We start from the raw sequence: 26,350 nt of genomic DNA, 5'->3' as shown, positions 1-26,350 counted from the left end.
CTATTAAATAGTTAAAAGTCAAATGTTTTCTGGATAAAAGTTTTATTTTCAGATGAGACAAAATGTTTGGGAGGAGTCGAGGTGAAGTACAAAGTACCAACTGTCATACATGGTAGTTGCAACATCATTGCCACTATCGTGTGGGCTGTTTTAGAAATTATTTAAAATAATTTGAACTAATAAATCAATTGTATTTCTCTATTCTTTATTCTGATGAAAACAATGAACAGAGAAGCGAATGTAGTGCAGCTCACATGTTTAATACTTCAACATGTTTCTGGGACAGAACAATAAATAACCCAAAGTTTGCATCAAACTGAACCTCTGGAGTTCTAGACGTTCTGGTCCAAACTTATGTTTCCTACGTTGTGCATGTCTTCATATGTGAAATCAACACAAAGACAACAGCAGAGAACTTAGAAAACTAAGAGACGAGCGATCTGGAATGATCAAAAAAGGAAGTAGAGATCTGGACCATCTCACATCAGACGGATCCCCGATCGGTTCAGTTTCATCCTTCATCAGTCCTTGTCCTTGCAGAACCAACACTGGGGTCTTCTCTTTCAGCAAAGCAAACAGAAAACAGTTTGGCCATTTAAATTCAGACAGGAGATGAAGAGGAGAGGAGCAGCAGCAGCTTCAGGCTGAAGGGTTCTGGATGACGATCAGGAAATAGTCTTTATCTGAGGAGAAACAAGACAGAACCAGCGATCAGAATCGGATCGCCGCAGTGAGGCTGGAATCTATGGAGGACCAAACTGACATGAAAACATACAGTACGTATGATAAAAAGAATTATGTATATTTTTGTTTTTCGTTTTGCTTACACGTGAATTTTTGTCAAGAAATGTATGTAACAATACATACATTTCTTGTCAAACGCATGTGAAAGAAAAATCAAAAACAAAATCTATATAATCCGGCTTTTATTTTTAAATATGTCAGTTCTGGTCCTCCATACGAATCATCAGATACAGATGTTCAACCATGATTTTCTCCTAAAATCAAAGCAAATCTGGAGGACAAACTCTCTTACCTGGAGCGATCATGATCTCGTTCTTCTTGGAGCGAACCCGCAGGAAGGTGAGATCGTTCTGCGGGTCGATGTCTCTCAGCGTGCTCCTGGCCTTCATCACCAGCTGGTGGATCAAGGCCGAGTACTGCACCGTGCTCTGGTTGTCCAGGGTCGACTTGACGGGAATTCCTGGAAGGAACATTTGCAGGTCAAACATGTAATTAGATTACAGAGTCGTGCCTCCAGTGAAGCATTTTAACGAGTCCAAGTTTGACTGAAATCTTGTTCTAAGATCATTTTAACTAGAAAACACAACATCTCAATCAATATATCAGAGATGTTCACAAAGCACTTCAAAACAGCTTATTAAACTGATTTAAACCATTTAGAAACCTGATAACGTTTAATATTTATCTCTCTTAAATCGGTAATGTTCTACATTTGTTCTGCATTCTACCTTTAAAACGTTTTACCTTCAGAGTTAACAATGATGATTCCCTGAACTCCCTTCTGACTCTGGATCCTCTTCAGAGTTTCTTCAACTTCAGCCTGAAAATCAAAAACAGCAGGTGGTTTCATTTAACTCAGAAACAAAAGCAAGTCAAACACCACAGATCAGTAAATCCCCTTTTTTCTTCTAAGGGACATCAATAAACACATTTAAGAGGGACATTACTGTAATTATACAACAAATATACAATGTTTGTTTCTAATGAAAATTAGTAATTAAGCAATTAAGCATGTGTGTGTGTGTGTGTGTGTGTGTGTGTGTGCGCGCGTGCGTGCGTGTGTATGTGTGTGTGTGTGTGGAGAAGAGAAAAAGAAACCAGGAACTGATAATAAACACTAAACTTAGGCCCTGTTTACATGACAATGATCCAACAAAAATTCAATTTTTGTTTTGTTTCTGTTAACATATTTACATGAAGACATTCTAAACAACAAAAAAATCATAAAAAAATATGTTTAAACTATTTAGTCTTCCAAGGTGGAAATTTTTCTTTGACTCTAAAACGATAAAATAAAACTCTTTCATAGAATCACAATATCAACAATTTGTGCATCAAGTAAAATACTTTGGATGCTATAAGGTAAATGTTATCATTTAGTTTGGCTAAGAATAATTATTGCACTATCAATAAATCACTTCTAATAGATGTTCTATAGTTACCAGAGGAACACAATATGAGCTCAAAGTATTACCTACTATTTTACCTGCCATTGAAAGTTTTCTTAAAAGATTGTCTGTTAGTCTGCAGCTCATGTAACCAAACCAGCTGAAAAGATGAAAAACTCAACAGTTAAAACTTGAGATGAGTTAAAACTCAAGTTAAAATGTTTTAACATTTTAACTCAACAACCTCTACCTAACTAGAGGTTGTACACAACCTCTGGTTGGGTAACCCCAAGATCACTGGGTCACATTTCTTAAAAATATAGCCAGTGTTTTCAGCAAAACTGAGCTGACTGTCCAGGAATGACCCGAGGTATTTAAAATTAGCCACAGTTTCAACAGGTTGGCCATTGAGTGAAACTAGAACCACTTTCAGGTCTTGTTTATGTCATTTAATTAGCTCTACTTCCTAAAGGATATAAAAATGTATGGTGTTTTGTGAGGGACTTTATCTTTTACGGTCCCAGTAATGCCAGAATTAATAATGACTTTGTGGTATTCTGATATGGTAATTTAATTATATTAGTTGTGTTACCACCCCCACGCCACTAGAGGCAGTAGCAGGCCCGAAAACTAAACTATGCAACTAAGGAGCAGATTTAAAATTACACAGAAAGCTACGGAATTAGTTAATAACTGTGAGCTGCGCTGAAGTAAATAAAAGACAGAAGTTCAAATACATGCGGCGAGTGAAAGTCCTTCCTAAAGGTAAAGATGTATCACAGATTTCAAAAGAAAATAAAAACAGAAGACCGCGGATAATATGGGAAATAGCGCCCCCTTCACTTCCGGAGTGTAGTGGTCCCATTTCCAAATAAGGTATGAGACTGACAGTGGTCCGTCCCCGCCCCTTTATGTTTGCTGCAGCGAGGTCCTTCTCCAGACACTGAGGGAAAACACAAACTATGTGCGTCTGATTAGGGCGCAGTTTGTAAAAAAGTAGGATGACTTTGCTGAAACACGTTTTTTGAGCTTTCACGGTGTCCGCAGTTCTCTAGATAAGAGGGCTGACCAAGCACACGGGTATTTTGCCACCTGGGCGATGCGTAGCGGTGAAGAGACGCTGGAGGAACCGTATCTGAAGGGGAAACACGAATTGTAGTAACACCAGCATTGTCAGTAGTTTCTTATTCTTCTGAGGATTGTAGGAAGCAGATATGTTTTGCGTCATACTATGCATGAGCGAAGGATTCCCTGACAGAAAAGATCCATTTATTCTGTTTACAAGACAACTGACACCGGAACATTTAAGAACCATTGCACTCTGGAACCCGTTTTCAATCTGTACCGTTGTCAGAGAAAACATTCGGTGGTTTCATGTAAATGTACAGTAGAAACGCAACAAAACAGTAAACAGGGGCTAAGACAACAATGAAAACAACAACACAACTGTAAATAACCCCGTTCTGCTAACATTGCTACTATATATAGAAAATAAATATAAACAGTAATACTAAGAATAAGACATTCTCAGCAATAAACCAAAGTCACTAAACAGTAAAAACAGTTAAATAATAAGAGATTAACATTTTCTGAACTCAGGCAACGCCCGGCTAGCTTCTCTCTGCTAGCCATAGTTAGCATCCTGTCAAACCTCCAAATATAAATCAATACATCCCCACACGTGGCGATAAAACCTGCTGATATTCATATAAATGTTAAATCCAGGTGTTCTATCTTACCATTTCAACGTGTGTAGGGGGTAAACTGTGACAGAAACGGATCCTCTTTTAGAACAAAAGCTAACTGGAATTAGCGGAAGTTAATTCCAGTTGTCAGTAACTAGGATAAAACAACTTCCGGTCAACTACTGTTAAGATTTTTTAACTTTCTATTTATTCTGTTTTCTTTATTATTACCATCTATAAAAAATATGGTATAATAACATTGAGTTTTTATGCTTTATTGAGAATGTGGCGAAATATGGCGAAATAAAATAGTTCGATTTTTTTTTCCTTTCGACGTTTTCCCTTTAGGGGTCGCCTCAGCGAGTTATCCGTCTCCATATAAAACATTTGTTATTAATGATAGTCTTAAATTAAATTACCATCTGGATATATGTGAAAATCTAAAAAAGGAAGAAAGAAACAGACAGAGAGGAGGAAGGGAGAGAGAGAGAAAAACTATATATATACATTTCTTGACGAAAACTCATGTAAAGGAAAAACAATACATGTTTATATATACGTTTTCACATATATACACGCGAAATATATGCATCTGTAAAAGGACAAACTAAATATATATTTCTACTTTTATTTTTAATTATGTCAGTTGCATCCATCAAATTCAGAAGGTCGCGCGAGAACAGCACGTTTGAAAAAGTTCTTATAAGTTCAGATTCATTATCATTACTAATGTCTATTTTAAATGTGTCATCTGAAAGTCGTATAGTGTTGGTATATGAAATTTATGAAGTTATATTTAGAATGACACAAACTCAGATTAAGATTAGGTTTATGTGGTTACCTGCTCATAAAGATATAGAAGGGAACTATATGGCAGATCATTTAGCTAAGATGTCTTTAAAACAAAACAGAATTATGGAAATAGCGTATTGTAAATCTGAAATAAAATCAGTTATTAAGAGCAAAATTAAATCTGAATGGCAACAATTGTGGGAGGAAGGAACTAAAGGTTGTCATTTACTTCATATACAAACTAAAGTAGGGAATATGGAAATAATAGGAGAAAATCAAAAAGAACAAGTAGCAATGACAAGATTGCGGCTCAGACATACTTGATTAAATAAAACTTTACATTTGATAGGTAAACATCCAACAGGTAGTTGTGAGCGTGGTATGGATATGGAAACAGTAGAACATGTAATAATTCATTGTGAAAAATATACAGTAAGTAGAGAGAAGCTAAAACAAGAAATTAGGAAATATGATATAGAGACATTAAAACTTAATAAGATATTAATTAAACATAAAATAAAAAAAAACAGTTATTAAATTTTTGAAGGAAACAGGATTATATATAAGAATTTAGATTAAAGGGAGATACTCTGGTCCACACTCCAGCATAGTAGATGGCGATAATACATGGCGATAATACATCCTAACGTTAGATGTCACCCGCCAGTAAAAATCAGAAAGAAGAAGAAGAAAAACAGCACGTCAGAGGCGTGTTCGGAGAGGAACCGGGGGTTCTGAGAGGGACGGACTTTGACAGAACACCGGGTGTCAATCTGTCGGTCCGCCGCTAGCAGCCAGCAGGGTCCGGGCTTTGCACCGTCCTGATTCCTTGTGTGGTGTGTGTCGGGAGTTCGGTCGGCTCTCCGCGGTGTGATGGAACTGGACAGAATGGATGAAAATGACTGGAAATACCACGGAGAAGGAAACAAGAGCCTGGTGGTCTCCCATGTTCAGGTAAATAGGCTAACGGTGCTGAAGTTAGCGTCTGATTCGAAGCTTTTTTTTTAAAAGGGCTAGTTCACTGTTTAGGGAACCTGGAGCATCCGGTCTGCAACAAAATCCAAAGCAACTAGTTTGACCAAAGCTGAGAAAAATATTCTGCATTGATTATAGCTTCATCTAAGCAACGTTTACTATCTCAAACTTAATTTTGATTGTTGAAATTTCTATAAAAAGTGATTTCAGAGTCTTCAGAACTGCCTTACATAGAACCTCCAAACTTAAGACTAAGTACATTTGGTCTGGGAATAAATATTGTTTAGAATTTTTCTACACTGCTTGGGAAGTATGAAATTGCTTTAAATTTGATTGAGTCTCGAAAAAGAGAATAATCTTAGAGAATTAAATCTCCAGGTTTAATTCTCTAACACCTGACATAAAAAGCAAAATTCAGAATTACTTTAAGAAAATACTTAAAGTTATTTTCTATATTTCAAACATGAGCTCAGTTATTGTTTAAGTTAACATTGCAGAAGTTTTAGTAAACTTGACATTTTAGTGCTTTTTTATGTGTAGCTTTTTCTATGTTGTTCTAATACAAAACTCAGTATTACTAAACATCATGTTACATTGACAGACATAAACCCTCCAATTAAAACATTAATATTCTTGGAAACTGTATTAAATAGTTGCTGTTGCCTTTTCAGATTTGACATCTACTGTTCCATCTCGAAAACACATCCGTGTTGATTCTGGACTCATGTTTCATGAAAACAAACATACTTAAATTTGTCCTTTTATCATATTTCACAAGTAGATTATATGTTTTATAAATGAGTTTTTTTTTGACAGATCATCAGTTCTTATGTTTATGCAGGAATCTGCATTAACTGTAGATTAATTCAGTTCAGGTATTAACTGTTAAAGTATTCACCAAAAACAATTTATGTAATGATCTACATACCAAAAACATACATACCTAAAAAGGACCAAAATAAAACTTTTAATGTTTTATTTTGGTCCTCCAAATAATCTAAAACGAAATTCAGTCCTAGTATGATTTTTCTTTAGTATTTCAGATTTTTGAAAGTTTAGGGTCTTTAAAAGTTGTGGACTAGCCCTTTACGGAAGCTTCGAATCGAAGGCTAACTTCACCCTCGTCCGCTGTAACGGTTGAAGCTAGTTAAGTCATGTAAACAGCTTCTTACAACGGAATAACAACACTTTTATTTATTTTATTACATCACAATCTTGTTTAAATGTGTCAGCGGGCAGATTAATTGAGAGTTTGACGTATTTTATATTAAAAAACCAAAGTATCGGGGTTGTTGGGAAGCTAAGGGACTTAGCATCAGTGTTTCCATCAGCTGCTGATGGATGATTTAATAGGCCTGTTCTTACTTTTATCTGACATTAAAACCGACATTTTTTTCCCAATAGAGTGTTTTTTATGGTCTGGTACTTGTGTGTCTGAGCAGTCGGAACCGTTCAGAGACGGACCATGTTGTTGAGCAATAAGCGCAGAAGACTATGAGTCATATCAGAACTGGACCTGAATCATTGGGAACCGGTTTGGTTCGTCTACTGTTGTTCAGATGAAGGACCTTATGATGCATTCACGGTCAGAAGGGTTTAAAAGTTACAGACATGTTCTGGGATTAACTGACAGTTGATGGTGTCTAAATTAAAATAAAAAAAGAAGTGCCTGCTGGTTCTGGCCCATCTGGTTTAGAAGGCGAAGTGAGCTGTTCAGATCCCTCTGTTCCTCTTTTTTTGAACAATGTTTTGCATTTAAACATGTTATGTTTAGTAACCCATTAAACTCTGTAGTAAAACTGGGCTCAGCAGGAATAATAGTCTGCTTTGTACATTTTTTCACATCTTTTGTTTCTGAAGTTCAAACAGGTTGAATTGGATCATCTTTAATCCCGCTCTGAAGCTGATTGAAGTTCATTCTGGTTTCAAACAGACACTGCGGTTCTACTTCTGTTTTAACTGACAGGAAATATGTTCCTGCTGAAAACCTCTAACCACTGTTGTCTCGAGGAAATGTTTGGGACACGTTCATGAAAATGTGTTCCTAACCTTTGATACATTCCCTGTCAAACGCACGTATGAGGAAAAGAGAAAAACAAAACATATATATTTCTGCTTTATTTTTAATTATGTCAGTTTTGATCCTAGTTTTCAGACAAACATAAAAAAGAATAAACTACAATTCTATAAATCTACTTACCAATATAATATCTTCATGTAGCATTTAGCATTCATTATATCTTCTATCATTTATCGCGATAAATTTCTTAACATGATAAAAAATTTAATTATAGTTATAAAATTCAGTTAATTATGTTAATTTTACTACACAGTTTTCTCATTGAGAGTATCAATAAATTTGAAAATATGATTAATTGCGGTTAATGTGATCAGTTTAGTGACACAAATAAAACTTTATGTAACTAGGGTCCAATGAAGCATATTACAATATTTATGTTTTTGGAGCTATGAATGCTCCATATGCCACCTAAAGTTACCTAAAAAAGTAACAATAAAAAAGTTCTTATTGTTGCTTTTATTGTTATCACAATAGAATACAAAAATATGATAAACATTAAATTCATAATATTGTTTATGTTCATAAAAATCCCCAAATATCACTACAACTCATGTGATATGGGCCACTGAGTTTCATGTAACAATGTTGGCAAAATATGTATTTATTAAAAAAAATGTAAATAAAATTCTTTTGCCCCTCTCAACAAACTGGCGCCCTGCTGATGTAATCCCGTTCTACCCTGTGGCCCAACTGGACCCTGTGGTTGTCAGGGGAAACGGTCCTGTGTGCTTTGGATGTTTCTCTCCTGCAGCTCACTTCAGAAAACAGCTGAAACATGCGAAGCGTTGTGCCTGAGGACCCAGTGAGGGAACGCTGCTCCAACATGAGCTGCGTTTCTCACGCCTGTTTGAAACCAGGCGGCCATTTGTTTCTGAAACAAATGTACCGACAGCTTTTGTTGAACTCAGACCTGAAGAACCCGACAACTAACATTCTCTGTTTCTGGCTTTAAAAGGCCAGAATTAAACCTTAATTTGCATTTAGTTAGGTGTTGTATTCATATATATGGAGGATCAAAACTGACATAAGTAAAAATAAAAGCAGAAATATATTTATTTTTCTTATACATATGTTTTCATCAAGATATATATATATATATATATATATATATATATATATATATATATATATATATTTCGGCTTTTATTTTTAATGATGACAATTTTGGTCCTCCTCTAACCTGTTAGAAGTTAATAAAAACATTAATAAATAAATTAATAATTATAATAAATGCATAACCACAGTTGAAGAATTGAAGTTAGTTAAAAAAAATGTCGCAAAACATAATGTAACGGATAGTAGACTATTTAAAGTAAATTAAGAATTTTCTAAATTAAGTATGACGCAGATTGTTTTTGGATGTTTGTCTGTTTTGATTAGCATTTTTTTTTTTTTTTTTGTTTTGTAATGGTATTTACAATTTGTAATGTTTTGGGGGGTTTTGTTGTACCTCTTGGGCTGCCGTAACTAATGAGGGCAGGCCCTTTAAAGGCTGGTAGAATCGTTGTGTCAATCAATGACTTGAACTGTCAAGCTGAGTAGCATGAAGAAATCAACACTTAGTGTTCCCCAGTGAAAGCAGCGAGGTACGCTTTGTTCTGTTGTTTGTATTGTAAGTTTATGTTTGTATTCTAATATTTGTATATGATTTAGTTTTCACGGTGACTGTGGTGATTCTGAATCACCCGAAGAAAAATAAAACGCTAAATTCACCCGTCGAGACTGGCTGGTTAATTCAACTGCTGGGGAGCTGCTACACATAATAATAGTAAATAAAAACAATCAAATTAAAGAAGTGAAGTTGTAAAGTTTAAAAATGTATAAGTAGCAAAGGATAATAACAAAAATGAGTAAATATAAACAATAACATTAAAATAGAAGTAAAGTTATTAAAGTTAAAAAAAAACAGAAATAAAATGTAAAAAAATAAATGAGTGTATTTGTTAAAAATGTAAAAAGAAATAATAATAATACTACTGAAATAAAATGACATTAAAAGATGAAATGAAATAAAAGAAGAAGTGGAGTTGTGAAAGTGGGATGTGAGCCCGTTAGGCCCGGGTTTGAAGTTACCACTAGTTCCTGAGAAAGGAAATTGGGGCCGGGTGGCTCGGTGTGAAACTACGTCCCAGCAGATGGTTTTAGCTTCATGTTGGAGAGTTTCTCTGTTTTTGTTTTTTACGCCAGGTGAATCTCACCTGGAGTCAGGTTTCTTTATGCTGTGTTGCTGGTGATTAATGTGAGAACAAAGAGTTCAAGAAGAGAAAGTTTGCGTTTATCTGGATTTACCTGGCTGTCTCTAAACTGATTGGACCTCCAACTATGTTGCTTACTTGTTTCCAGTAGGGTTAAACTGGGATGTTTGTTCTGGGAACATTTTCCCAGCAGGTTTCTGGTGGTGTTGAATCCTCATCCAGCCCCAAGCTGCAGCTCCAGGTTTTCCCATGGCACTCCCAGGTGTTGTGAAATCAGGTCTTTGTGTGTAAAACGGGCGTACATGTCAGAACCTGCCTGAGGATCCGCCTGGAAATGCTCCAGCACGGCGCTCCGGATGGGATTATGTCAGACATGCCTTCTGCTGCTGGTGTTTTTCCACTATGTTTATCACCAACATTTCACCTTATAGACCTGACATGATGAACAAATACCAGACCTTTCACCTGCACGGTTACCTTCAGTCATCTTACAAACCGCATCTCAATGTATCTGGGTTAACAAACCCTGAGTAGAAGGCAGATACTCTGAGTAAACCTACATACCTGCATATTTTTCGACAATGGAATTTAGTCCTGGACAATAAGTCAATAACAAGATATATTGCAATAGAAACACGATCGGTATCAATGGACTCATCACTGAACTTTGATTCAGAACCGCACAGCATCCTGGGAGATGTATGCAGAGGCTTTATCCGTTCATCCTCTCTCAATCAAGGTTGGTGTGGAATCAACCAACTAACTCACTCTTTGGTTACCTAGCAACAACCCGTTGAGTAACTCTCGTAGCAGCAGTTTCATGTTTTGCCAATGTGCCTCATAACTGCTTAAAAATAAACAACTGCATCTTGTGAAAACTGTGGATAAAACCGGAAAGGTCAGACCATCAGTTTGGCAGATATTTAAAACCAGTAAGCTAATCAATAATTATAAATCAACTGATATAAAACCCTTCTATTGTGATACGTTTTTCAGCCATACTGTGTAATGGAGTTAGGCATTTTAATTACGCCACAAGGAGAATATCAAAACATATTTAAGAAGAAAAGGTGTTTGCTTAGCATAGCAGGGACTAAGTAAAGGGGTGAGTTTGATTAGAATAGATTAGCAGACATTTATTTGTATACTCAGTGCTATACCGGTTTAACGTCTAAAAAAAAGCTAAATCAGCTTTCATTTAGTTTGTTGAACTTGGCTAATTGTAAAAACCAACCTCCAAACCGATGCTACCTGTTCTGCTGGATTTGCCTCTTGTACTGCGCTGAGCTCAAAGCTAAGCTGCACTTCAGACCAGGTGGTGGTGGTACCACACTAATAAATTATTTCTTGATCCTCCAGAAAAACAGAAAAATACATAGGAGAGCGGATAAGTTAGTTAAATGTCTGTAGTTTGGAGCAAAGTCCTGCCAGATTTTTCGTTGTCCGTCATTTTAACTAACAGTGTCAAAAAAAAATAATGTCATTTATTTTTACCCTTACATTCTTAAAATCCTAATGACATTTATTTGCATTATGCTGTCATTCTATTTAAGCAGCTTTCTACAAGCTGAACAGATAATCCACGTCCTGCCACCATCAAGCTGAAATCATGACATTTTTTCTCCTGTTTTTAGCGTTTATCATCTGGGTTGTGCGACTGATGGGAGCGGAATGGTGTCGCATTTATCGTGCAATGCGCTTCAAATGCGAAACAATCTGTATTACTCCATTTATGATTTGCCTTAAAAAGAAGAGCTGTTCTAAATAAAATAAATTTGTTTTCATAAGTTATTGTGTGACGTATAAGTACCAACTTGTTGACGTGGCATTGGTGTCAGCAAGTACCTAAACTCAAGCACTGTTCACATCTGGTTGGTGTTTTTAAAAAACAAATGAGGAAGTCAAAGCTGTGATGAAAAGGAACAACACAGCTGAGCTGCTAACCTGTCAGCAGGTTAGGACATTATTCTGTGCTAAGACTTAATTATGTATTCAAGTCACGCAGGATGCTGTTACCCAGAGGGCAGTTTTTGTTGGAAAAATGCCTAAAACTCTCTGGCTGGGCTGATTTCCTTGTTATGTTTGAAATAAAATATTATAATGGGATTTTTAAAATTGTTCAAATGGTGACAAAGACCAATAGTGACTGACCGTCTACAGCGGACATCATCAGTCGTCCGGAGTAACTTAACCCTTTGGGAGGCTGCTGTCCATGGTGCTGGACAGTCTGGATCTCTCTGTTAAACTTTATGATTTATTAAGAATAATGATCTTTATTGTCCACAAATGCATGTGGAAATTTGCCTTTGGCTTCGCATGGTGGTGAAAAATATTACAAAATAAAAACTATCACAGCAGAATCACAAACCAGCAATGGACACAATATCACATCTGAATAACGGTCAACAACTCAGGAACATTATTGCATTTAGGATGAATGAGTTCTTATAGATGTTCTTGGTTGTACTTATTGTTTTATAACACTAAATTACCCAAATAGGCAATGACTCAGTCACTCAAAATTTGTTGAGCCTCTTTTTGTTGTTTTTTAATTATTTTGTTGTGTTTTTCAGTAACTGTTAAGTTTTTAATCCTGGTGAGTGACAACAAATAAGGGACATTGCTCCTGATAGTCCGGTAGATTTGGTTTGATTTGGGACCAAAGGTGCAACATCTGCTCCATTTCCAGCTGCTGTGGTTCTCTTTCTCTCTGCTCTGAGTCAAATCAGCCAAACCCTTTGAGCAACCTCTTCCCCTCCTCGCCTGTGGAGGCGCTGCATCAAATGCAGAAATTGGAGTGGCGTCAGATTTTAGCTGTAGGAGGATGTTTTTCCCCACGACTCATTTCTTCTACTAGCTCTAGGCTAGCACATTTGTCTTGGTTGTCTTCTTACTCAGAATGCCTTGCACTGTAGTCCACTTCCTGCTTTTGGTCCAGTTGGTGCTCAAATATGCATTCAAATCAAATCAAAGTTCACTTCAACCAAACCCAGAGCTTGAATTTGTTTAGAGGCATCAGTCACAAGTTAGAGTCCCGGCCCTATGACCTTTGCCCCCTGACCTTTGTCAATCTCTCCCACCCCACTTTCCTGTCTGACAACTGTCAAATAAAGGCCACTAGAGCTGACAAAACCCAAATCAGCCCGGCTCAACATCCAGAAACAGGACCCAACCAGAACCAGATCAGTACGGTCTTCTTTCTGCTGCAGGGAGGCTGAAAGATTATCTGTAGTAAAATAAATCAGGCTCATTGCGTTTAGAAGAACGGTTCTGCTGCTTCAGGCTGGTTCTGCTGATGAGAGTCGGACTCTTATGTTTGAATCCTAACTGGACTTCTCTCTGTTCCTGCAGCACTGCAGAGTTTTACGTCTCCTCAAGTATCCAGCAGAAGACTCTGAGAACCCTCCTCAGGTAAAGCTGCTGTTTGTTCTTCTGATCAGAACCACTTTGTTCTGGAAAGTTCTGATTTGTTCATGTTGTTCCAAAATGCTAGATCTGTCTCTGTTGTACAGACCAGAATCAGAACAAACTTCTCTGGTTTCATGTCAGAATCAACAAAATATTTCTGTTAGCTAAAAGCCTCAATCATAAGAGAAAATGTCAGAGATTATTTTATTCTGAAGTTTACATTCAAAATGATTACTGTTTCATGAACTAATGAGGGAAAGCCCAGAGGATGATGTCACGGCTTTGGAAACTTCTGATTGGTTAGCTGAGACATATAAGTTATTGGAGACTCACCTCCAGTTTCTAGATGCTTGAAAGAGCCTCATTCATCTGTTCAAAGTATGATAGCAAAGGAAGACATGATGCGAATGTCCAACCATCATACGGATCAGGAAGAGATGGGTTCTGATCCAAAATGGGCCGCTCAGCGAGTAAGAAGCCATTACTCCAAAAGAAACATAAAAAAACAGTTTGCAGATGACCTCCCTTCATGCAAAATTGACACTTTTAATGCAACCTTGCATTAAAATGGTCATTATTTACCAAAAAGCACTTCTTGACAAAAATAATAGACATTCATAGAGAGTCCTTCATGTTGATGATATAAGATCTTTTATTTGTCATTATGTATCAAGAACTTTACGAAACTGGAGATGACTTGAGTTTTGTCACATCTCTTCAAATAAAGTGACACCAAAATTTTTTACGATAAATAATAAACAATATGATGAATGCCCATCCCTGGCTCGCTGGTTCTGACTGTGTTCTGACCCGCAGAACCAGAACATTCAGTTGAAACGGAAACAGTTTTCAGTTCCAGTTCTCTGCAGCTGCATCTGCAGTTCAGTGTTTCTTCTTCTTCTTATCCTTTATTTGCATGAAGCCCGGCGCTGATTTTACTTTCATCAGACCTCATTTCCCTTCATTATCCTTCTCTTGTTCTGCCGGACCCGTCTGGTGTCGGCTGGAGCGCCGTTTGCGGGTGAGGTCACCGGGGACAGGTGGCTCTGCCCCCTGGTGGACGGTTTGACGCCAGCGCTGACAGCAGGATCTTGTGTTGCAGACGGCGGAGCAGGCCTTCAGGCAGATCCAGAACATCGTGGACTTCACCTCCAATGTCATAAGCTGCCTGCTGGGGGAAAAGTTTGTCCACAGTGGGGTAATACGCACAAATTTTACAAATCATCAATCATATTAAAAAAAAGAAAAGACATAAAAAGCCCCTAATTTCACAGTGAAAACTGATTTAACTGTCATTATTTTTGGAAGAGTCCACAGAGTCCTGTTTAGATAACTTTTGTTAGATAACTTTTGTTATCTAAACAGATAACTTCTGTTATCTGTTTAGAGAGACAGAGCAGATCATCCGGCTGGTTATGGTTCAGATCTGTGGGTGTGTTCAAGGTGGGGCACAGGGGCCATTTGTGGTCCGTGGGCTGATTTTCTGCAGCCCCTTGTAAGCAGTTAGAAAATGTACATATTTGATTCTCCTGAGCCAGGAGGGTCAAAAATGCATCATCTATTGTGTTTAATCTGGTAATATTACGACTTTATCCTCCTAATATTACTTTTTCTTCTCCTAAAATTACAACTTTATTCTGTTAGATTTATGACTTTATTCTCCTAAAATTATGATTTTATTCTTAAAGTTACGACTTTATTCTGGCAATATTATGATTTTACTCTGTTAATTTAAAGATATCTCCTAGTCTTGCCCTAATACGCTGTTGTATTTTTGACCATTGAGGCTTTCAGCCTGAATAATTTTGACTCGCATGGTAAAAAGTTTGTACACCCTGACTGGACGCATCAAGCTGCTCAGTGATGCTGCAAATCAGATTTATGTGGAAGTTCAGTTTGATGTTGAACTTGAAGTGTTGTGTCTTTATTTGGTCTGCAGGAAGTGGTCAGATTGCCGCTGGAGTTCGTTCGACAATTATCCATCAAGATTCAGCATCAGAGGCCAGGTGAGACCTCAGAACCCGACGGGGGCCCGTTTGGACCCTGATCAGGACCTGAACCTGCACTCTGTGTTTCTGTTTCAGCGTGGCGCTGTGATAAAGTCATGGACATCTACAGCGGCTGCGCTCTGTGTCTGCCCAACCTGACGTCTCCAACCCTTCACCAGCCCACGCCGACCCCGCCCCTCTGCATCGAGATCAAGGTGCGACTCGCCGCCATGCTTCCCTCAGAGTGACGCTCTGTGGGTCGGAGCGTCATTCAGCAGCTAAACAGAAACAAAACTTAAGTTATTATCTTTGGACGAACGATCTAGAGTCATCTTAAGTTATTACAGCTGGAAACCAGCAATCAGGCTGACCTCTGACCTGAACCTTCAGAGCCACATAAAGGCTGTTCCAAAGTTGGCCTTCTATCACCTGAAGAACATTTCCAGGATCAGAGGATGAATGTCTCAGCATTAGGGAAACTCATCCAGGTGTTTATCTTTAGTCACATTGATTACTGCAGCAGCGTCTTCACAGTTCTGACTAAAATGTCAGTCCTTCAGCTGCAGCTGATCCAGAACGCTGCTGCTGGTGTTCTGACTAAAACCAGGAACATAGAGTATATCACCCAGTTCTAAAGTCCTTCTACTGACAGACTTTAAAATACTGTTAGTAGGGCGTGCCGTGGTGGCGTAGTGGTTAGCGCGACCCATATTTGGAGGCCTTGTGTCCTCGACGCGGCCATCACGGGTTCAACTCCCGGACCCGACGATATTTGCCGCATGTCTTCCTCCCTCTCCTTCCCCGTTTCCTGTCAGCCCACTGTTATATAAGGGACACTAGAGCCCACAAAAGACCCCCTGGAGGGGTAAAAAAAGGAAGAAGAAAAAATACTGTTAGTAGTTTATAAGCTACTGAATGGCTTTAATATCTGCTGCTGTTGGGTCAACCTTCCAGACCTCTCAGGTCTTCTGGTTCTGGTTCTGCTCTACTGCTGACACTTGACTAAATTTAATGCTTCATTTGTTGACTGTATGTTGTTTTTATGACTTTGTATTTTTGTGTTTTTGTGATGTAAAGCACTTTGAACTGACTAAATGGGCTCTACAAATAAATTTGATTGATTCTGTTTTCAGCCTAAATGTGGCTTCCTGCCGTCCCCCAAACACGTCAGCAAGGACATCAAGACCAGAGTGTGTCGTTACTGCATGCACCAGCACTACAAGGTAGAGCCTGCAGGACACACACACACACCCCAACACACACACAGACAGACACACACACACTCTGATGTTTGATCTGCCTCGGCCTGTGGTGAATCAACGCCTCTGTTCTGAGACATGCAGAATGCAAAGCTGTATCACTCTGATCTAAAAACAAAAGCTGCTCTGTTTGTTTCTGAGCTGGTTCCTCTGAGGAAAGCTCCAGAAGAATGTAGACATGTTTCTCCTGTCAGATGGAGAACGTCCTCAGATCATCTTTCATTCTGCTCTGATGGACAGAAAATCCTCCTGACTGAAGTCAGACAGGTTTTACTGCGTCTTCCTCATTAAACCACAAGACCTGTGCTGAAAGGATGCTGAAATCTAGTGGTAAAGATGCAAATAACCAGCTGAGCATCAGAACATTTTAATCTGATGTTGAAGATAAAATGACTGAGTTTAGTTTAAAAGGTTTATTAGAGTTAAAAACAAAAGAAGAAGCAATTATCCACTTATCAGAGTTGATGATAAGGACAGATGTTTCAGCTAAAGAGCAGAGCAGAACCAGGTCACTGGACCAGTAGGACCAGTTAGAGTTCTGTTCTGGTTCTGGTTTCTCACCAGCATCTCTGCTGTTTCGGTCTCACCTGTTCAGGTGGCCAACGGGAAGTGGAAGAGACGCAGCCTGTACTGTCCCCTGGACCTGTTCTCAGGGTGAGTTCACTGACGATGCATTCGCTGTCCCATGGGTTTTCAGGGAACCGTCCCGTCTTTTTGTTCTACATTCTGTCGCAGTCTGATTTCTTCTTCTTCTTTTGTGCAGAAACAAACAGAGAATGCACTTCGCCATCAGACACCTGATAGAAGAACCTCAGAATAACCTCAAAGTATTTAAGGTATGAAGCCAAACTTTGTTCCTCTGATGTTCCTGGTCCTTTGTGTTTTAATAAATCATGTTTTTAAGCTGTTTTCTTCTCTTGTTTCCAGTTAACTTTACTGATTGTGTTTTGTTTTTATTCCAACCGGACTAACAGCTGGTTCTGGGTTTCAGGGTGGTCAGTGTATCTACAGCAGTAAGGAGGGTAGTGACGAGTCGCCCGACACAAACTCTCTGCTGCATCACCTCAGACCTTACTTCCTGCGTGGAAACAACCGCGTCAACGGTCACGTGACCACCAAAGCCGTCCTAAACGACTTCATACAGGTGAAGCAGCGGTCCAGTATGGCTCTGCCTGAAGCTGCTGGTGTTGGTCTGCGTTAACAGCTGGTTTTGTGTCTGAAGGTCCTGGGGAACGCCCTGCTGAGCGCTGCAGGAGGAGATGGAGGTCAGGTGACCGACAGGACAGGAGAAGGGCGGAGCTTCTGCGAGGCCAGTCTGTTTAACAGGGAGCGGATTCGCCACGGTCAGTTTGTTCTCAAACATCATCAGAACTTGTTCCTTTAAAGCTGCAGAGTGTAACATTTATAAAAAAATATTTTTACATGTTTGTTAAATTTATCTCCTCCACCCCCCTACTTACCATCTGAACAAATGCACCAAAACCAACCAATCAGAGCCCAGAGGCGGGTCTTAGCGTTGTCAATCATCCTTAAGAAACAATTCACTGCTACAGGAATATTGTTTATCCACCGTCATCGGTGGCCATGCTAACTAGTCCTTAGCATTCACAACAGGCCATGCTAGCTGCAGAGAATGTGCAGCACTGCACAAGATTGTAATTGACAGCCTAAGACTGTCAATCAGAGTCTCCAGGCTCTGATTGGTTGTTTCTAGTTAGCACTGGGAGAACTGGGAGAAGGCAGAGGAGCCTGATTTTATCACATATTATTTGTTTCATACGATAAATTACTAAAAAATAATTTATTTATAAAAGTCACAGACTGCAGATTTAAGCAGATTATTTTTATTGTTTTGGTTTTTCTGAACTTTAAATTTTAAACAGAATCAATATGATCACAAGATAAAATCAACATTGATCAAACCAACAGTTAACATTGGAAACAATGTGTGATCTGTAAGAGTTGATGCATACATTTCAGAAATGCATTATATGGGTCAGCGTTGCCATGGCAATATGTGGAGGCACCTGTTATTTTTCATCTCTGATCTTCTGTCAAGATTATGGCAGAGCAAAGCTCAGCGTTAACCCAAACGATATGCATATCAAAACATGCAGCTCAGACTTGAGATGTGTGCGTTCACTTCTACCAGCATTTTGAGTTACCATGGTGACGTAAACAGCCAATAATGCTCCCAAAATCTCTAGCAGGAATGGATTTAGTCTGGTAACGAGGCGATCATCAGGGCTTTGCTGTGTCATCTTGCTTTCACCTAGAAACAAAGTTTTACTTTTTATTTGTAGAGAAATCTGTGTTCTGTTCAAAGGTGAAGGTGAATTTTCTTTATCTGCTGTGGATTTTCCAAATTTATTATTAAAGCAACACAAACGTACCTGTCAGAATGGAAACAACAGAGTGGAAGAAGAGTTTGGTTTTTTTTGACAGGGAATCCAGTTTTTTAACACGCAGTTAGTAACAGTTATGTTAAGTAATTTATTATTAATGACATAATTTATGAAGTTAGTTTCTTTAGTTAATTGGGGCACCACCAGATTACCTGGAATCACTAGATAAACATGCTAGTATAGACCTGATGCACATTGGGACTAGCTCAACCACAAAACCTTTGGTTCTGGTCCGAGACGTTTCAATCAGGAGTTTAGTTCAGATTTCAGTTTGGTTACTCCAAAGGTTTTGGTTCTGCAGCATCTTCCAGGTCCTGATGTTACAGATAAAACAGAGGAGCAGACTTTCTGATGAAATTCTCTGGAACCGGACCTGAAACCAGAACCATTTCCAGGTTGATTTAATGAACCTGTCTCTCTGTGATGCAGGATCTCAAGGTTTACCCACCAACAACATTTTGTCCAGAATCCTTCAGACTCAGATGTTGGACTCGTTGGACATCGAAGGACTTTATCCTCTGTACTGCCGAGTGGAGCAACACCTGCAGGACTTCCCCAAGGACAGGTAGAACCCGGCCAACCAGAACCAGAAGGAAAACCTGTCCCTACAGGTAGACCTGGACTCTTACATCTCTGTCTGTCTGCATCAGGACCGGCCTCCAGATAGACGGACCGTACGACCAGAACTTCTTGGAGAAAGTGCAGAAATGTTTGATGGAGGACGACGACTCTGTGGAGTACGCTGCTGCCAAGGTCAGATGGTTACCAGTTCTCCCAGTAACACAGACACACTGGAACAATTTTCTCTTTATTTTCACACTTGAAGCCAACTTCCAGTTTTGCTCTTCAAACAAAGATGAACAACAATGTTCTAAACCCAGAATGTTTCCATGATGATGAGAAGCAGAGATGAAGTCAGACAGAAACTCTTTATTGATGCTGGACAGATTTTAAGAGTCAAACACTCCAGCACTAACAGTTTTATCCTCCAGATCAATGTTCTAGGTTTTTCTATAGATTTTCTCCAAACCACAGGAGAAACTAAATGCTTTCATTCAACTAAAGATCTGCTGAGACGATAGAATGAAAACCTCAGAGTTTTTTTCTGCAGTGTTTATTGGTCTGCTCTGATCGATAAGGTTTTATTAAGGAATATTGCAATTATAATGTTTATTATGATGATTCTTCTGTCAAATAAACTGGGTTTTTGGAGAACATGCTTGAACACTCACCAAACATGACGGTCACATCAGGCCTGCGTGAAATTTACGTATTTTAAGGTCATTGCAAAACTCGCAATAGAAATGGCTCAACAGCGCCACCTGGCAACATTCAAAACACCCTGCGTATTGACCTTAGTTGTAGAGGCATGAACATCACAACACTTCTACAATTTCCCAAGATGTACAGAGATGTCTCTGACAGCCATGTTTTACACCCAACACAGAAAAAATACTGAAGATTATCCTGTTTCATCCTGTTTGTGATCTCAGATTGAAACTATATTCACTAACTGTTGATAACCACACATAATGTGTGCCTACAGGAAGTACTCGCCAATCCTTCGACCTACAAGACCCGACCTGTCTTAAAGCCAAACTTTTAAGACATGCTGCTGGACTCGCATTGAGTCTATTTGGAAGATTTGTCAAATGCGCCCCCTAGTGGACAGGAGCGGGAAAGTGTTTATGATAGGTGGTGGTTGCCATGGGGCCGGAGCGGCGCAGAGCTGCTGTATGAAGCTGCTTGCAGCTTTAATTTGAACTTACGTTCTTCATACTGAGAACATCAGAGCTGCTGTTTCATCATTCAGATATTCATTGGCAGGATTTTTACTATATTATCAGTGGGGATGAATGGAAGCATCTTGTCGTTCTGTCGTTCTCTGCCAGAGAAGGACAGCTCTCCTCCGTCCCAGTCCAGATTCACTCTGACCCTCTGGAGTCTTTTCTGGACAGAAAGGAATATGAGAGGAGCTGATGGAGTACATGCTGAGTATTTACTGTCATATAACCCGATACCCAACCAGCCAAATGCTCTGTCTCCGTTCCTCTGGACAGACTCTGCTGACACACCAAGTTCCCAGTCTTCACTGTGTCCAACCTCAACATCCCAGCTGTGGTTCCCTGAATTAAAACCCTCAGAGCTCAGAACAGAACGCCACAAGTCATTAAACCTCTCTGGATTATAAGGAAGCTGTTCCTCTCCATAAATCAAACCGGTCAGATCTTCAGACAGTTAGAGTCCTGGATTAGCAGTGTTTGGGTCCAGAACCAGAGGAGTGTAGGTCACCATGGTCTTCATGTTGCCCAGATGTTTGGCCTGGTCTATCAGAGCTCCTGAGGTCAGCACCAGGTTACAGGGAGGATCTTTGGTGAACGATGTGGTCTTACAAACTGGACACTCTCTTGCTGGTTTCTCTCTCCACCAGTTCTTCAGACATTCCTTACAGAAGCTGTGGCTACATGACAGAACAACCGGATCCTTAAAGACGTCCTGACAGACCGGACAGCAGAGATCCTCCTCTGATCTGGAAGCCATTTTGTCTCTGAGTGAAGCTGAAAACACAGAAGGTCCAGTCAGTCGCGGCTCCCTCCCTCCTCTACTAACTTCCCTCAAAGTGTTTTTGGTCCAACTCACCTCCAGTGTGAGCAGCTTGAAGCAGCAGAGTCTCTCTGCACAAATCAAAAGTCACAAGATGCTTCCTGCTTTGGTTCAGGTGTGTCGGGTGGTAGGCGGAGCTTAAATCTGATGAACTTGTGATGTTCCTTGTATTTGAGGCGTGCTTCACTCCAGAGTCTAGAATTCAACCTTTGATCAGAGCAGAAACTGCAATAAAGACAGTAGAATAAACTGATTTGTCATCTTGCTTCTCATTTAGGAATAATCAGCTGACCTCAGCAAAGTTCACATCTAAAGTAACATTGTTTTTTTCTGCTTAAGGTTCTATTTAGTTTTTAGATCGGTGGCTGGTTTTAGTTTCTGATAAATAACTGATGACACCATCAACCTGCTGTTCAATCTTGTAAAAATTAGTAAGAACCAATTGGTTTTATGTCCTAGTTAATAAAATAACTTAATCACATTTGTAAGTCATCAGTACTTAGACCCACTCTGTCTGTTCCTGAAGTAAAACTCAGACACTCAGGATACAGATAGTTTTTCTCAGGTTTTCTGTTGCTTTTCAGTCAGTTTTAATCCAGTTCTGTTATTTTTCTCTGCAGGTCCATCAGTACCGGATCGCCATGACAGCTAAGGACTGCTCCATCATGGTTACACTGGTTCCCAGTAGTGAGGAAGAGGACGATGATGAAGAGTAAGACCTTAGTCTGTCTGTTAAATCAAAGCTGAGGCGTTTAGTCTGTAGCCTGAATGTTCTCTGATTTATTAATTCTAATGATGAAGATTGATCTGAGTGATTTTATTCATTCACAGAATGAACACAAACTTATGTCCAACACAACACATGGTCGTTAGCTACTGGAATACAGATAGTTTAGTTGATTAGGAGTGCAACAATTCAGTTCAGTGCTTTAGTGTCACGATTCAATTTTTTTTTTTTTAATACACATAAAACAATTTTGTCCACGACTTGGCATGAAAGCTAAAGTTATTCCAAACGGCAGATCTGAATGATGATGGTGGAGGAGCTTCGATATCAGGTATAGTAGAGGCAGTAGCCATGTTGCAGCTAGTTAGCCTCTCACTAGCCTGAATGCTCAGTGGATCTGCGCTCGATAATGCAGCCTAGGTGGAGTAGTCGAACCCAGAGCCATTGAGCCTTCAACGCAGAGCGCATCTTCTTGATCAAATAATTTTTAAAAATTTGCATAGTGCTTACCGAACCAAGAGCATTGTACTGAACTGTTCATAACAGACATAAGTATTGTTGCACCTCAAGTAAAACACATCTATATTTATTTTTATATAGACCCGTTGCAGAACCGGGTCTATATAATAGCAAGGGAGATGGAAGTTAGTCAGTTATGCTAAAAAAAAAAAGGTCAGTTATGCTAGCTTTACTCTGACCACTTTAACATATGAAGGTTCTGCGAATTCTTCGTGTTTCGGTTGAGTAAAAAAAACCCCAGACCAACTCAGACTGATCAGTAGAGCAGGTGTTTAAATGAGCTAATCAACCACTGCTGTGATAGTTTAGCTACTGCTGCGGCAAATTAGCCACCACAGCGATCTCTCATTAATAATCGCAAAATAAACAGCATGGAAACATAAAACTGCAATGTGTGTTTTTGTACCGTAACCGACTCAGATGACGAGAAAAAAGAAAATAGTTTTGGGTTGTTCTTCAGGGCTTTTCTGCGTTACTTTTCCTTCGCTGTGGCACACTGCGCTAAATTATTAATTCCTACATCTCCCGGTTTCATTTATAACGGTTCTACCGCGTTGTGGTGGCTATGGACGGCAAGTTAAAGCATCGTCATTAACCCTCCTCTTCCTCCACAGTCTCTCCTCCCAGAAGCGTCTCAGGGACTTCAGACCTCAGGCCTTCTCCTCCTCCGTCTCCGTCCTGGATCTAGACCCCAAGCCGCTGGACAGCGTCCCCCGCCAGCTGCGTCTGGACCAGAAGATCGTCTCCTGTTACCTAAGGACGGGCGGTACCTTGCCCAACAGCTCCCTGCCGCCGCTGCCCAGCATCCTGGCGGCGGAGAGGGAGGAGCGGGCGCTGTGTTTCCAGGCTGTGTGAACGGACCGGTTCTGAGGTCAACAGATCACCGCCCAGAGAGCAGTTCGACCGGAACCCAGCGCCGGTTCTGTCTTACTTCACCACAAACTCGCAGCTTCACTCTGACCTCTCCTGAAGCTGTTGTCATAGCAACGGGCTCTGATGCTCTGAGGTCGTCATCATCAAACACTGTCAGCAGGCGTCTGCTGAAACGCTTTAAAAGGTCAAATTAAAGGGTCTGTTGACCCCGACCAGAACCAGCAGAACCTCCTGGGTCGGTTGATTCTGGTCGCTGTATCCGGGCTCCAACAGAGCTGGGACAGAACCGCTGATGTTTCCACTGATAACAGGAAGGAATTTACTGTCAGGCAGCAACAGGACAGCCTTTTACTGGGTCCAGCTTCGGGTTGAGCCAGAACCTCCCAGCGACTGAGGAGAGCGGGTTTGGTTCTGTTTGTGCCGTACCGGACCGGACCGCTCACTAGAGCCAGAACAGATTTCAGTCTGGACGTTAAACAAACAGCAGCATTCAAAGGTTCTGATCCGGTCCCTGTTCTTTCCTCTTATCCGGTTCCTTCCTCTCTCTGTTCTGGTTCTGCAAGTCTTCCAGACGATTCTTTTGGACTTTGGCTGATATTCAGTCCTTTTCAGTCCAACAGAACCTGGAGTACCTTATGGAGGTTCTGGAGAACCGCTGATCCAAACAGAGAAGAAGTAGTGAGGAAATGAGGACCGTTTGGATATCAGAAGGTTCTGAGGTCCGATTTCTGGACTGAAAGCTGCTCCAGAGTCCAACCGGACCCCTTCAGAATCGTTCTAGAACTCAGAGCGTTCGGCTGACCTGGACTCTGCTGTGAAGGTCCGATTTGACCTCTGACCTGCTGGTTTCTGTGCCAAACATGACTGGTGCCGGTTCTGGAGGACGGTGATGGTGCGTTTGTTGAGGAAGCTAACTCTGTTACAGGTTGCGTTCCCCTGCAGCCCGACCCGTTCAACAGGTCTGGACAGATTCTGCTGGACCGGCGGCAGCGGCTTCAGAGAAACCGCTGACCTGTGACCTCGGTTCCTGTCGAAGGCGCTCTCTTTTTGCCAATCAGTAGCAGTGTGTCCTCACTGGAACCGCTCACTGATCACTGGATGTGCCCTGTCTGAACGGTGCCGCAGACTGGAAACGTTCCAGTTCAACTGGGAGGATTTTCAGGTTACAGCTCATAAACTGTACAATGTTGATAAAGTCGATCTGATGATGAAGCTGAGACGCTCCAAAGGTTTACAAACTCCTGTGAACATATCCACTTCCTATGAGGCAAAAGGCGACTTTATTCACCTTTAATGTGACATATATCCTGAAAGACTCACCTGGAACACAAACTAACCGCTTAGTGGGGAAAACAGAACCAATAAATCTGTAACAACCCAGTCAAGTTTACACACCCTCCAACTAGCAGGTTCTGGTCCAGTTCTAGCATTCGGGTGAATCTGATGAACCTGAAGTAAAGTTCAGCTGGGATCTTCCTCACATCTGCTCATGTTCCACAGGGTCTGACGGTTTAAAGGTATCAGTCAGGAGAAGGGCACAGCACACTGATCTGCTAGAAAACTGAAGGATTTTATTTTCCATCATCTCCGAGAGACCAAACATCCAGTCAGAACATTTAATGAATGATTTTATGGGAGGAAAATTACATAGTTTTAGAACGGCCTAGTTAAAGTCCAGACTGAAAATCAATGAGCTGAAGAGGCGAGTGAAGAATAGACTGGAGAACCTTTATAAAGCAGGCAGAATGACTCCCTGAAACCAAGACGGTTATGTTGAGGGTGTGAAAACGTATTCATGCAGGTTTTCCAGGATAAATGTCACATTAAATGTTTCCAGAACTTTCACCGCTCGACGTCTCGCCACTACAGGAAGTGACTTTAACAGGGGTGTGAAAACTTTACAGCCCTGCTTTTAGAAAAGATGACCATTTCTGAAAACTAACAAACGATGATAGCAAAGGGGAACGTTCAGGTTGTTTAATACAAAAAGAAAAAATAAATGTTAAAAATAAATGACATATGAACAGTTTTAGTTTGATTTTTATGTTAAGAAATTAAAAAATATTTTAAACGTTCAGAAAATTGGATAAAAATGTGAAATCAGAAGATTTTTAGTTACATTTAGCTTCAGTTTTCTGTTGAAATTGTTAAAAATCTGAGCTGGAACCTGATTGGCCGGCTGCCTGAGCGCCTCCGTTCGCTGAGGGTCATAGGTCATCAGCTCTGCGATTCCTGCAGACTGGAAATCAAAGCAACAGAAGCTCTGAGGATGTAAAGGCCAAACAGCTGCCTGGTGTTTTCTACTGAAATCATTTTATTTTTGTAGATTTGAACCAACAAGCTTCGCTGGTTCTGCCGTCACAGTCACGCTCTTTGTATCAGAATAAACATTTGTACCGGACCGAACTTCGGTTCGGTCCGGTACAGACCCTGGTCTGTCTGCTCTCTGTGTGTTTGTCTGGTTCCGGGTCAGCAGCGCCCCCTGCAGGCTGACTGGGGAACTGCTGCATAAAAACCGCTTCACTAAGGTCAAATTTTCAGATTTCTATGTTTAATCTTGAGCAGAGTTGGGTTGTGACCGGTTACAATTACTTGAGTAAAAAAAATGCACTTTGAGTTTTTTTCACTTTTTATTTGAGTAAAATTTCTGGATTTTCCAGCCACTTTGAGTAACTTCACTGAATAAAGAACAAATATGTTTTAACCAA

At 40.1% G+C, this 26,350-nt stretch overlaps 2 protein-coding genes and 1 long non-coding RNA gene across 4 annotated transcripts; 2 read left to right on the top strand and 1 right to left on the bottom strand.

The window, feature by feature from the left end:
* Positions 1–188: 188 nt before the first annotated feature.
* LOC114136076 (dynein light chain roadblock-type 1) lies at positions 189–3,990 on the bottom strand. The gene is made up of 4 exons (XM_028003863.1): positions 3,872–3,990; positions 1,489–1,564; positions 1,037–1,204; positions 189–683 (listed from the first exon to the last, which is right to left on the bottom strand). The coding sequence occupies exons 1-4, from the start codon at positions 3,872–3,874 to the stop codon at positions 640–642; spliced, it is 291 nt and encodes a 96-aa protein (XP_027859664.1). The 5' UTR covers positions 3,875–3,990; the 3' UTR covers positions 189–639.
* A 1,336-nt stretch (positions 3,991–5,326) lies between these two features.
* Positions 5,327–26,049, top strand: ippk (inositol 1,3,4,5,6-pentakisphosphate 2-kinase). Of its 2 annotated transcripts, XM_028003830.1 has the most exons (14): positions 5,327–5,563; positions 13,211–13,270; positions 14,370–14,465; positions 15,207–15,273; positions 15,352–15,470; positions 16,389–16,478; positions 17,110–17,168; positions 17,278–17,350; positions 17,506–17,658; positions 17,737–17,857; positions 19,349–19,484; positions 19,570–19,672; positions 22,144–22,235; positions 23,384–26,049. In XM_028003830.1, the coding sequence occupies exons 1-14, from the start codon at positions 5,483–5,485 to the stop codon at positions 23,622–23,624; spliced, it is 1,491 nt and encodes a 496-aa protein (XP_027859631.1). In that variant the 5' UTR covers positions 5,327–5,482; the 3' UTR covers positions 23,625–26,049. The 2 variants fall into 2 exon arrangements, with proteins under 2 accessions (XP_027859631.1, XP_027859632.1); XM_028003831.1 differs by lacking the exons at positions 5,327–5,563; positions 13,211–13,270 and adding an exon at positions 13,326–14,288.
* Positions 9,003–9,382, top strand: LOC114136082 (uncharacterized). Its single transcript, XR_003593731.1, has 2 exons — positions 9,003–9,250; positions 9,318–9,382. It is a non-coding gene; the product is annotated as an uncharacterized LOC114136082 (long non-coding RNA).
* Positions 26,050–26,350: the final 301 nt, after the last annotated feature.

This window comes from Xiphophorus couchianus, chromosome 20, assembly GCF_001444195.1.
Source record: "Xiphophorus couchianus chromosome 20, X_couchianus-1.0, whole genome shotgun sequence".
Taxonomy (NCBI): domain Eukaryota; kingdom Metazoa; phylum Chordata; class Actinopteri; order Cyprinodontiformes; family Poeciliidae; genus Xiphophorus; species Xiphophorus couchianus.
The sequence above is the reverse complement of the archived record's forward strand: the minus strand, read 5'-3'. Positions and strand labels throughout refer to the sequence as shown.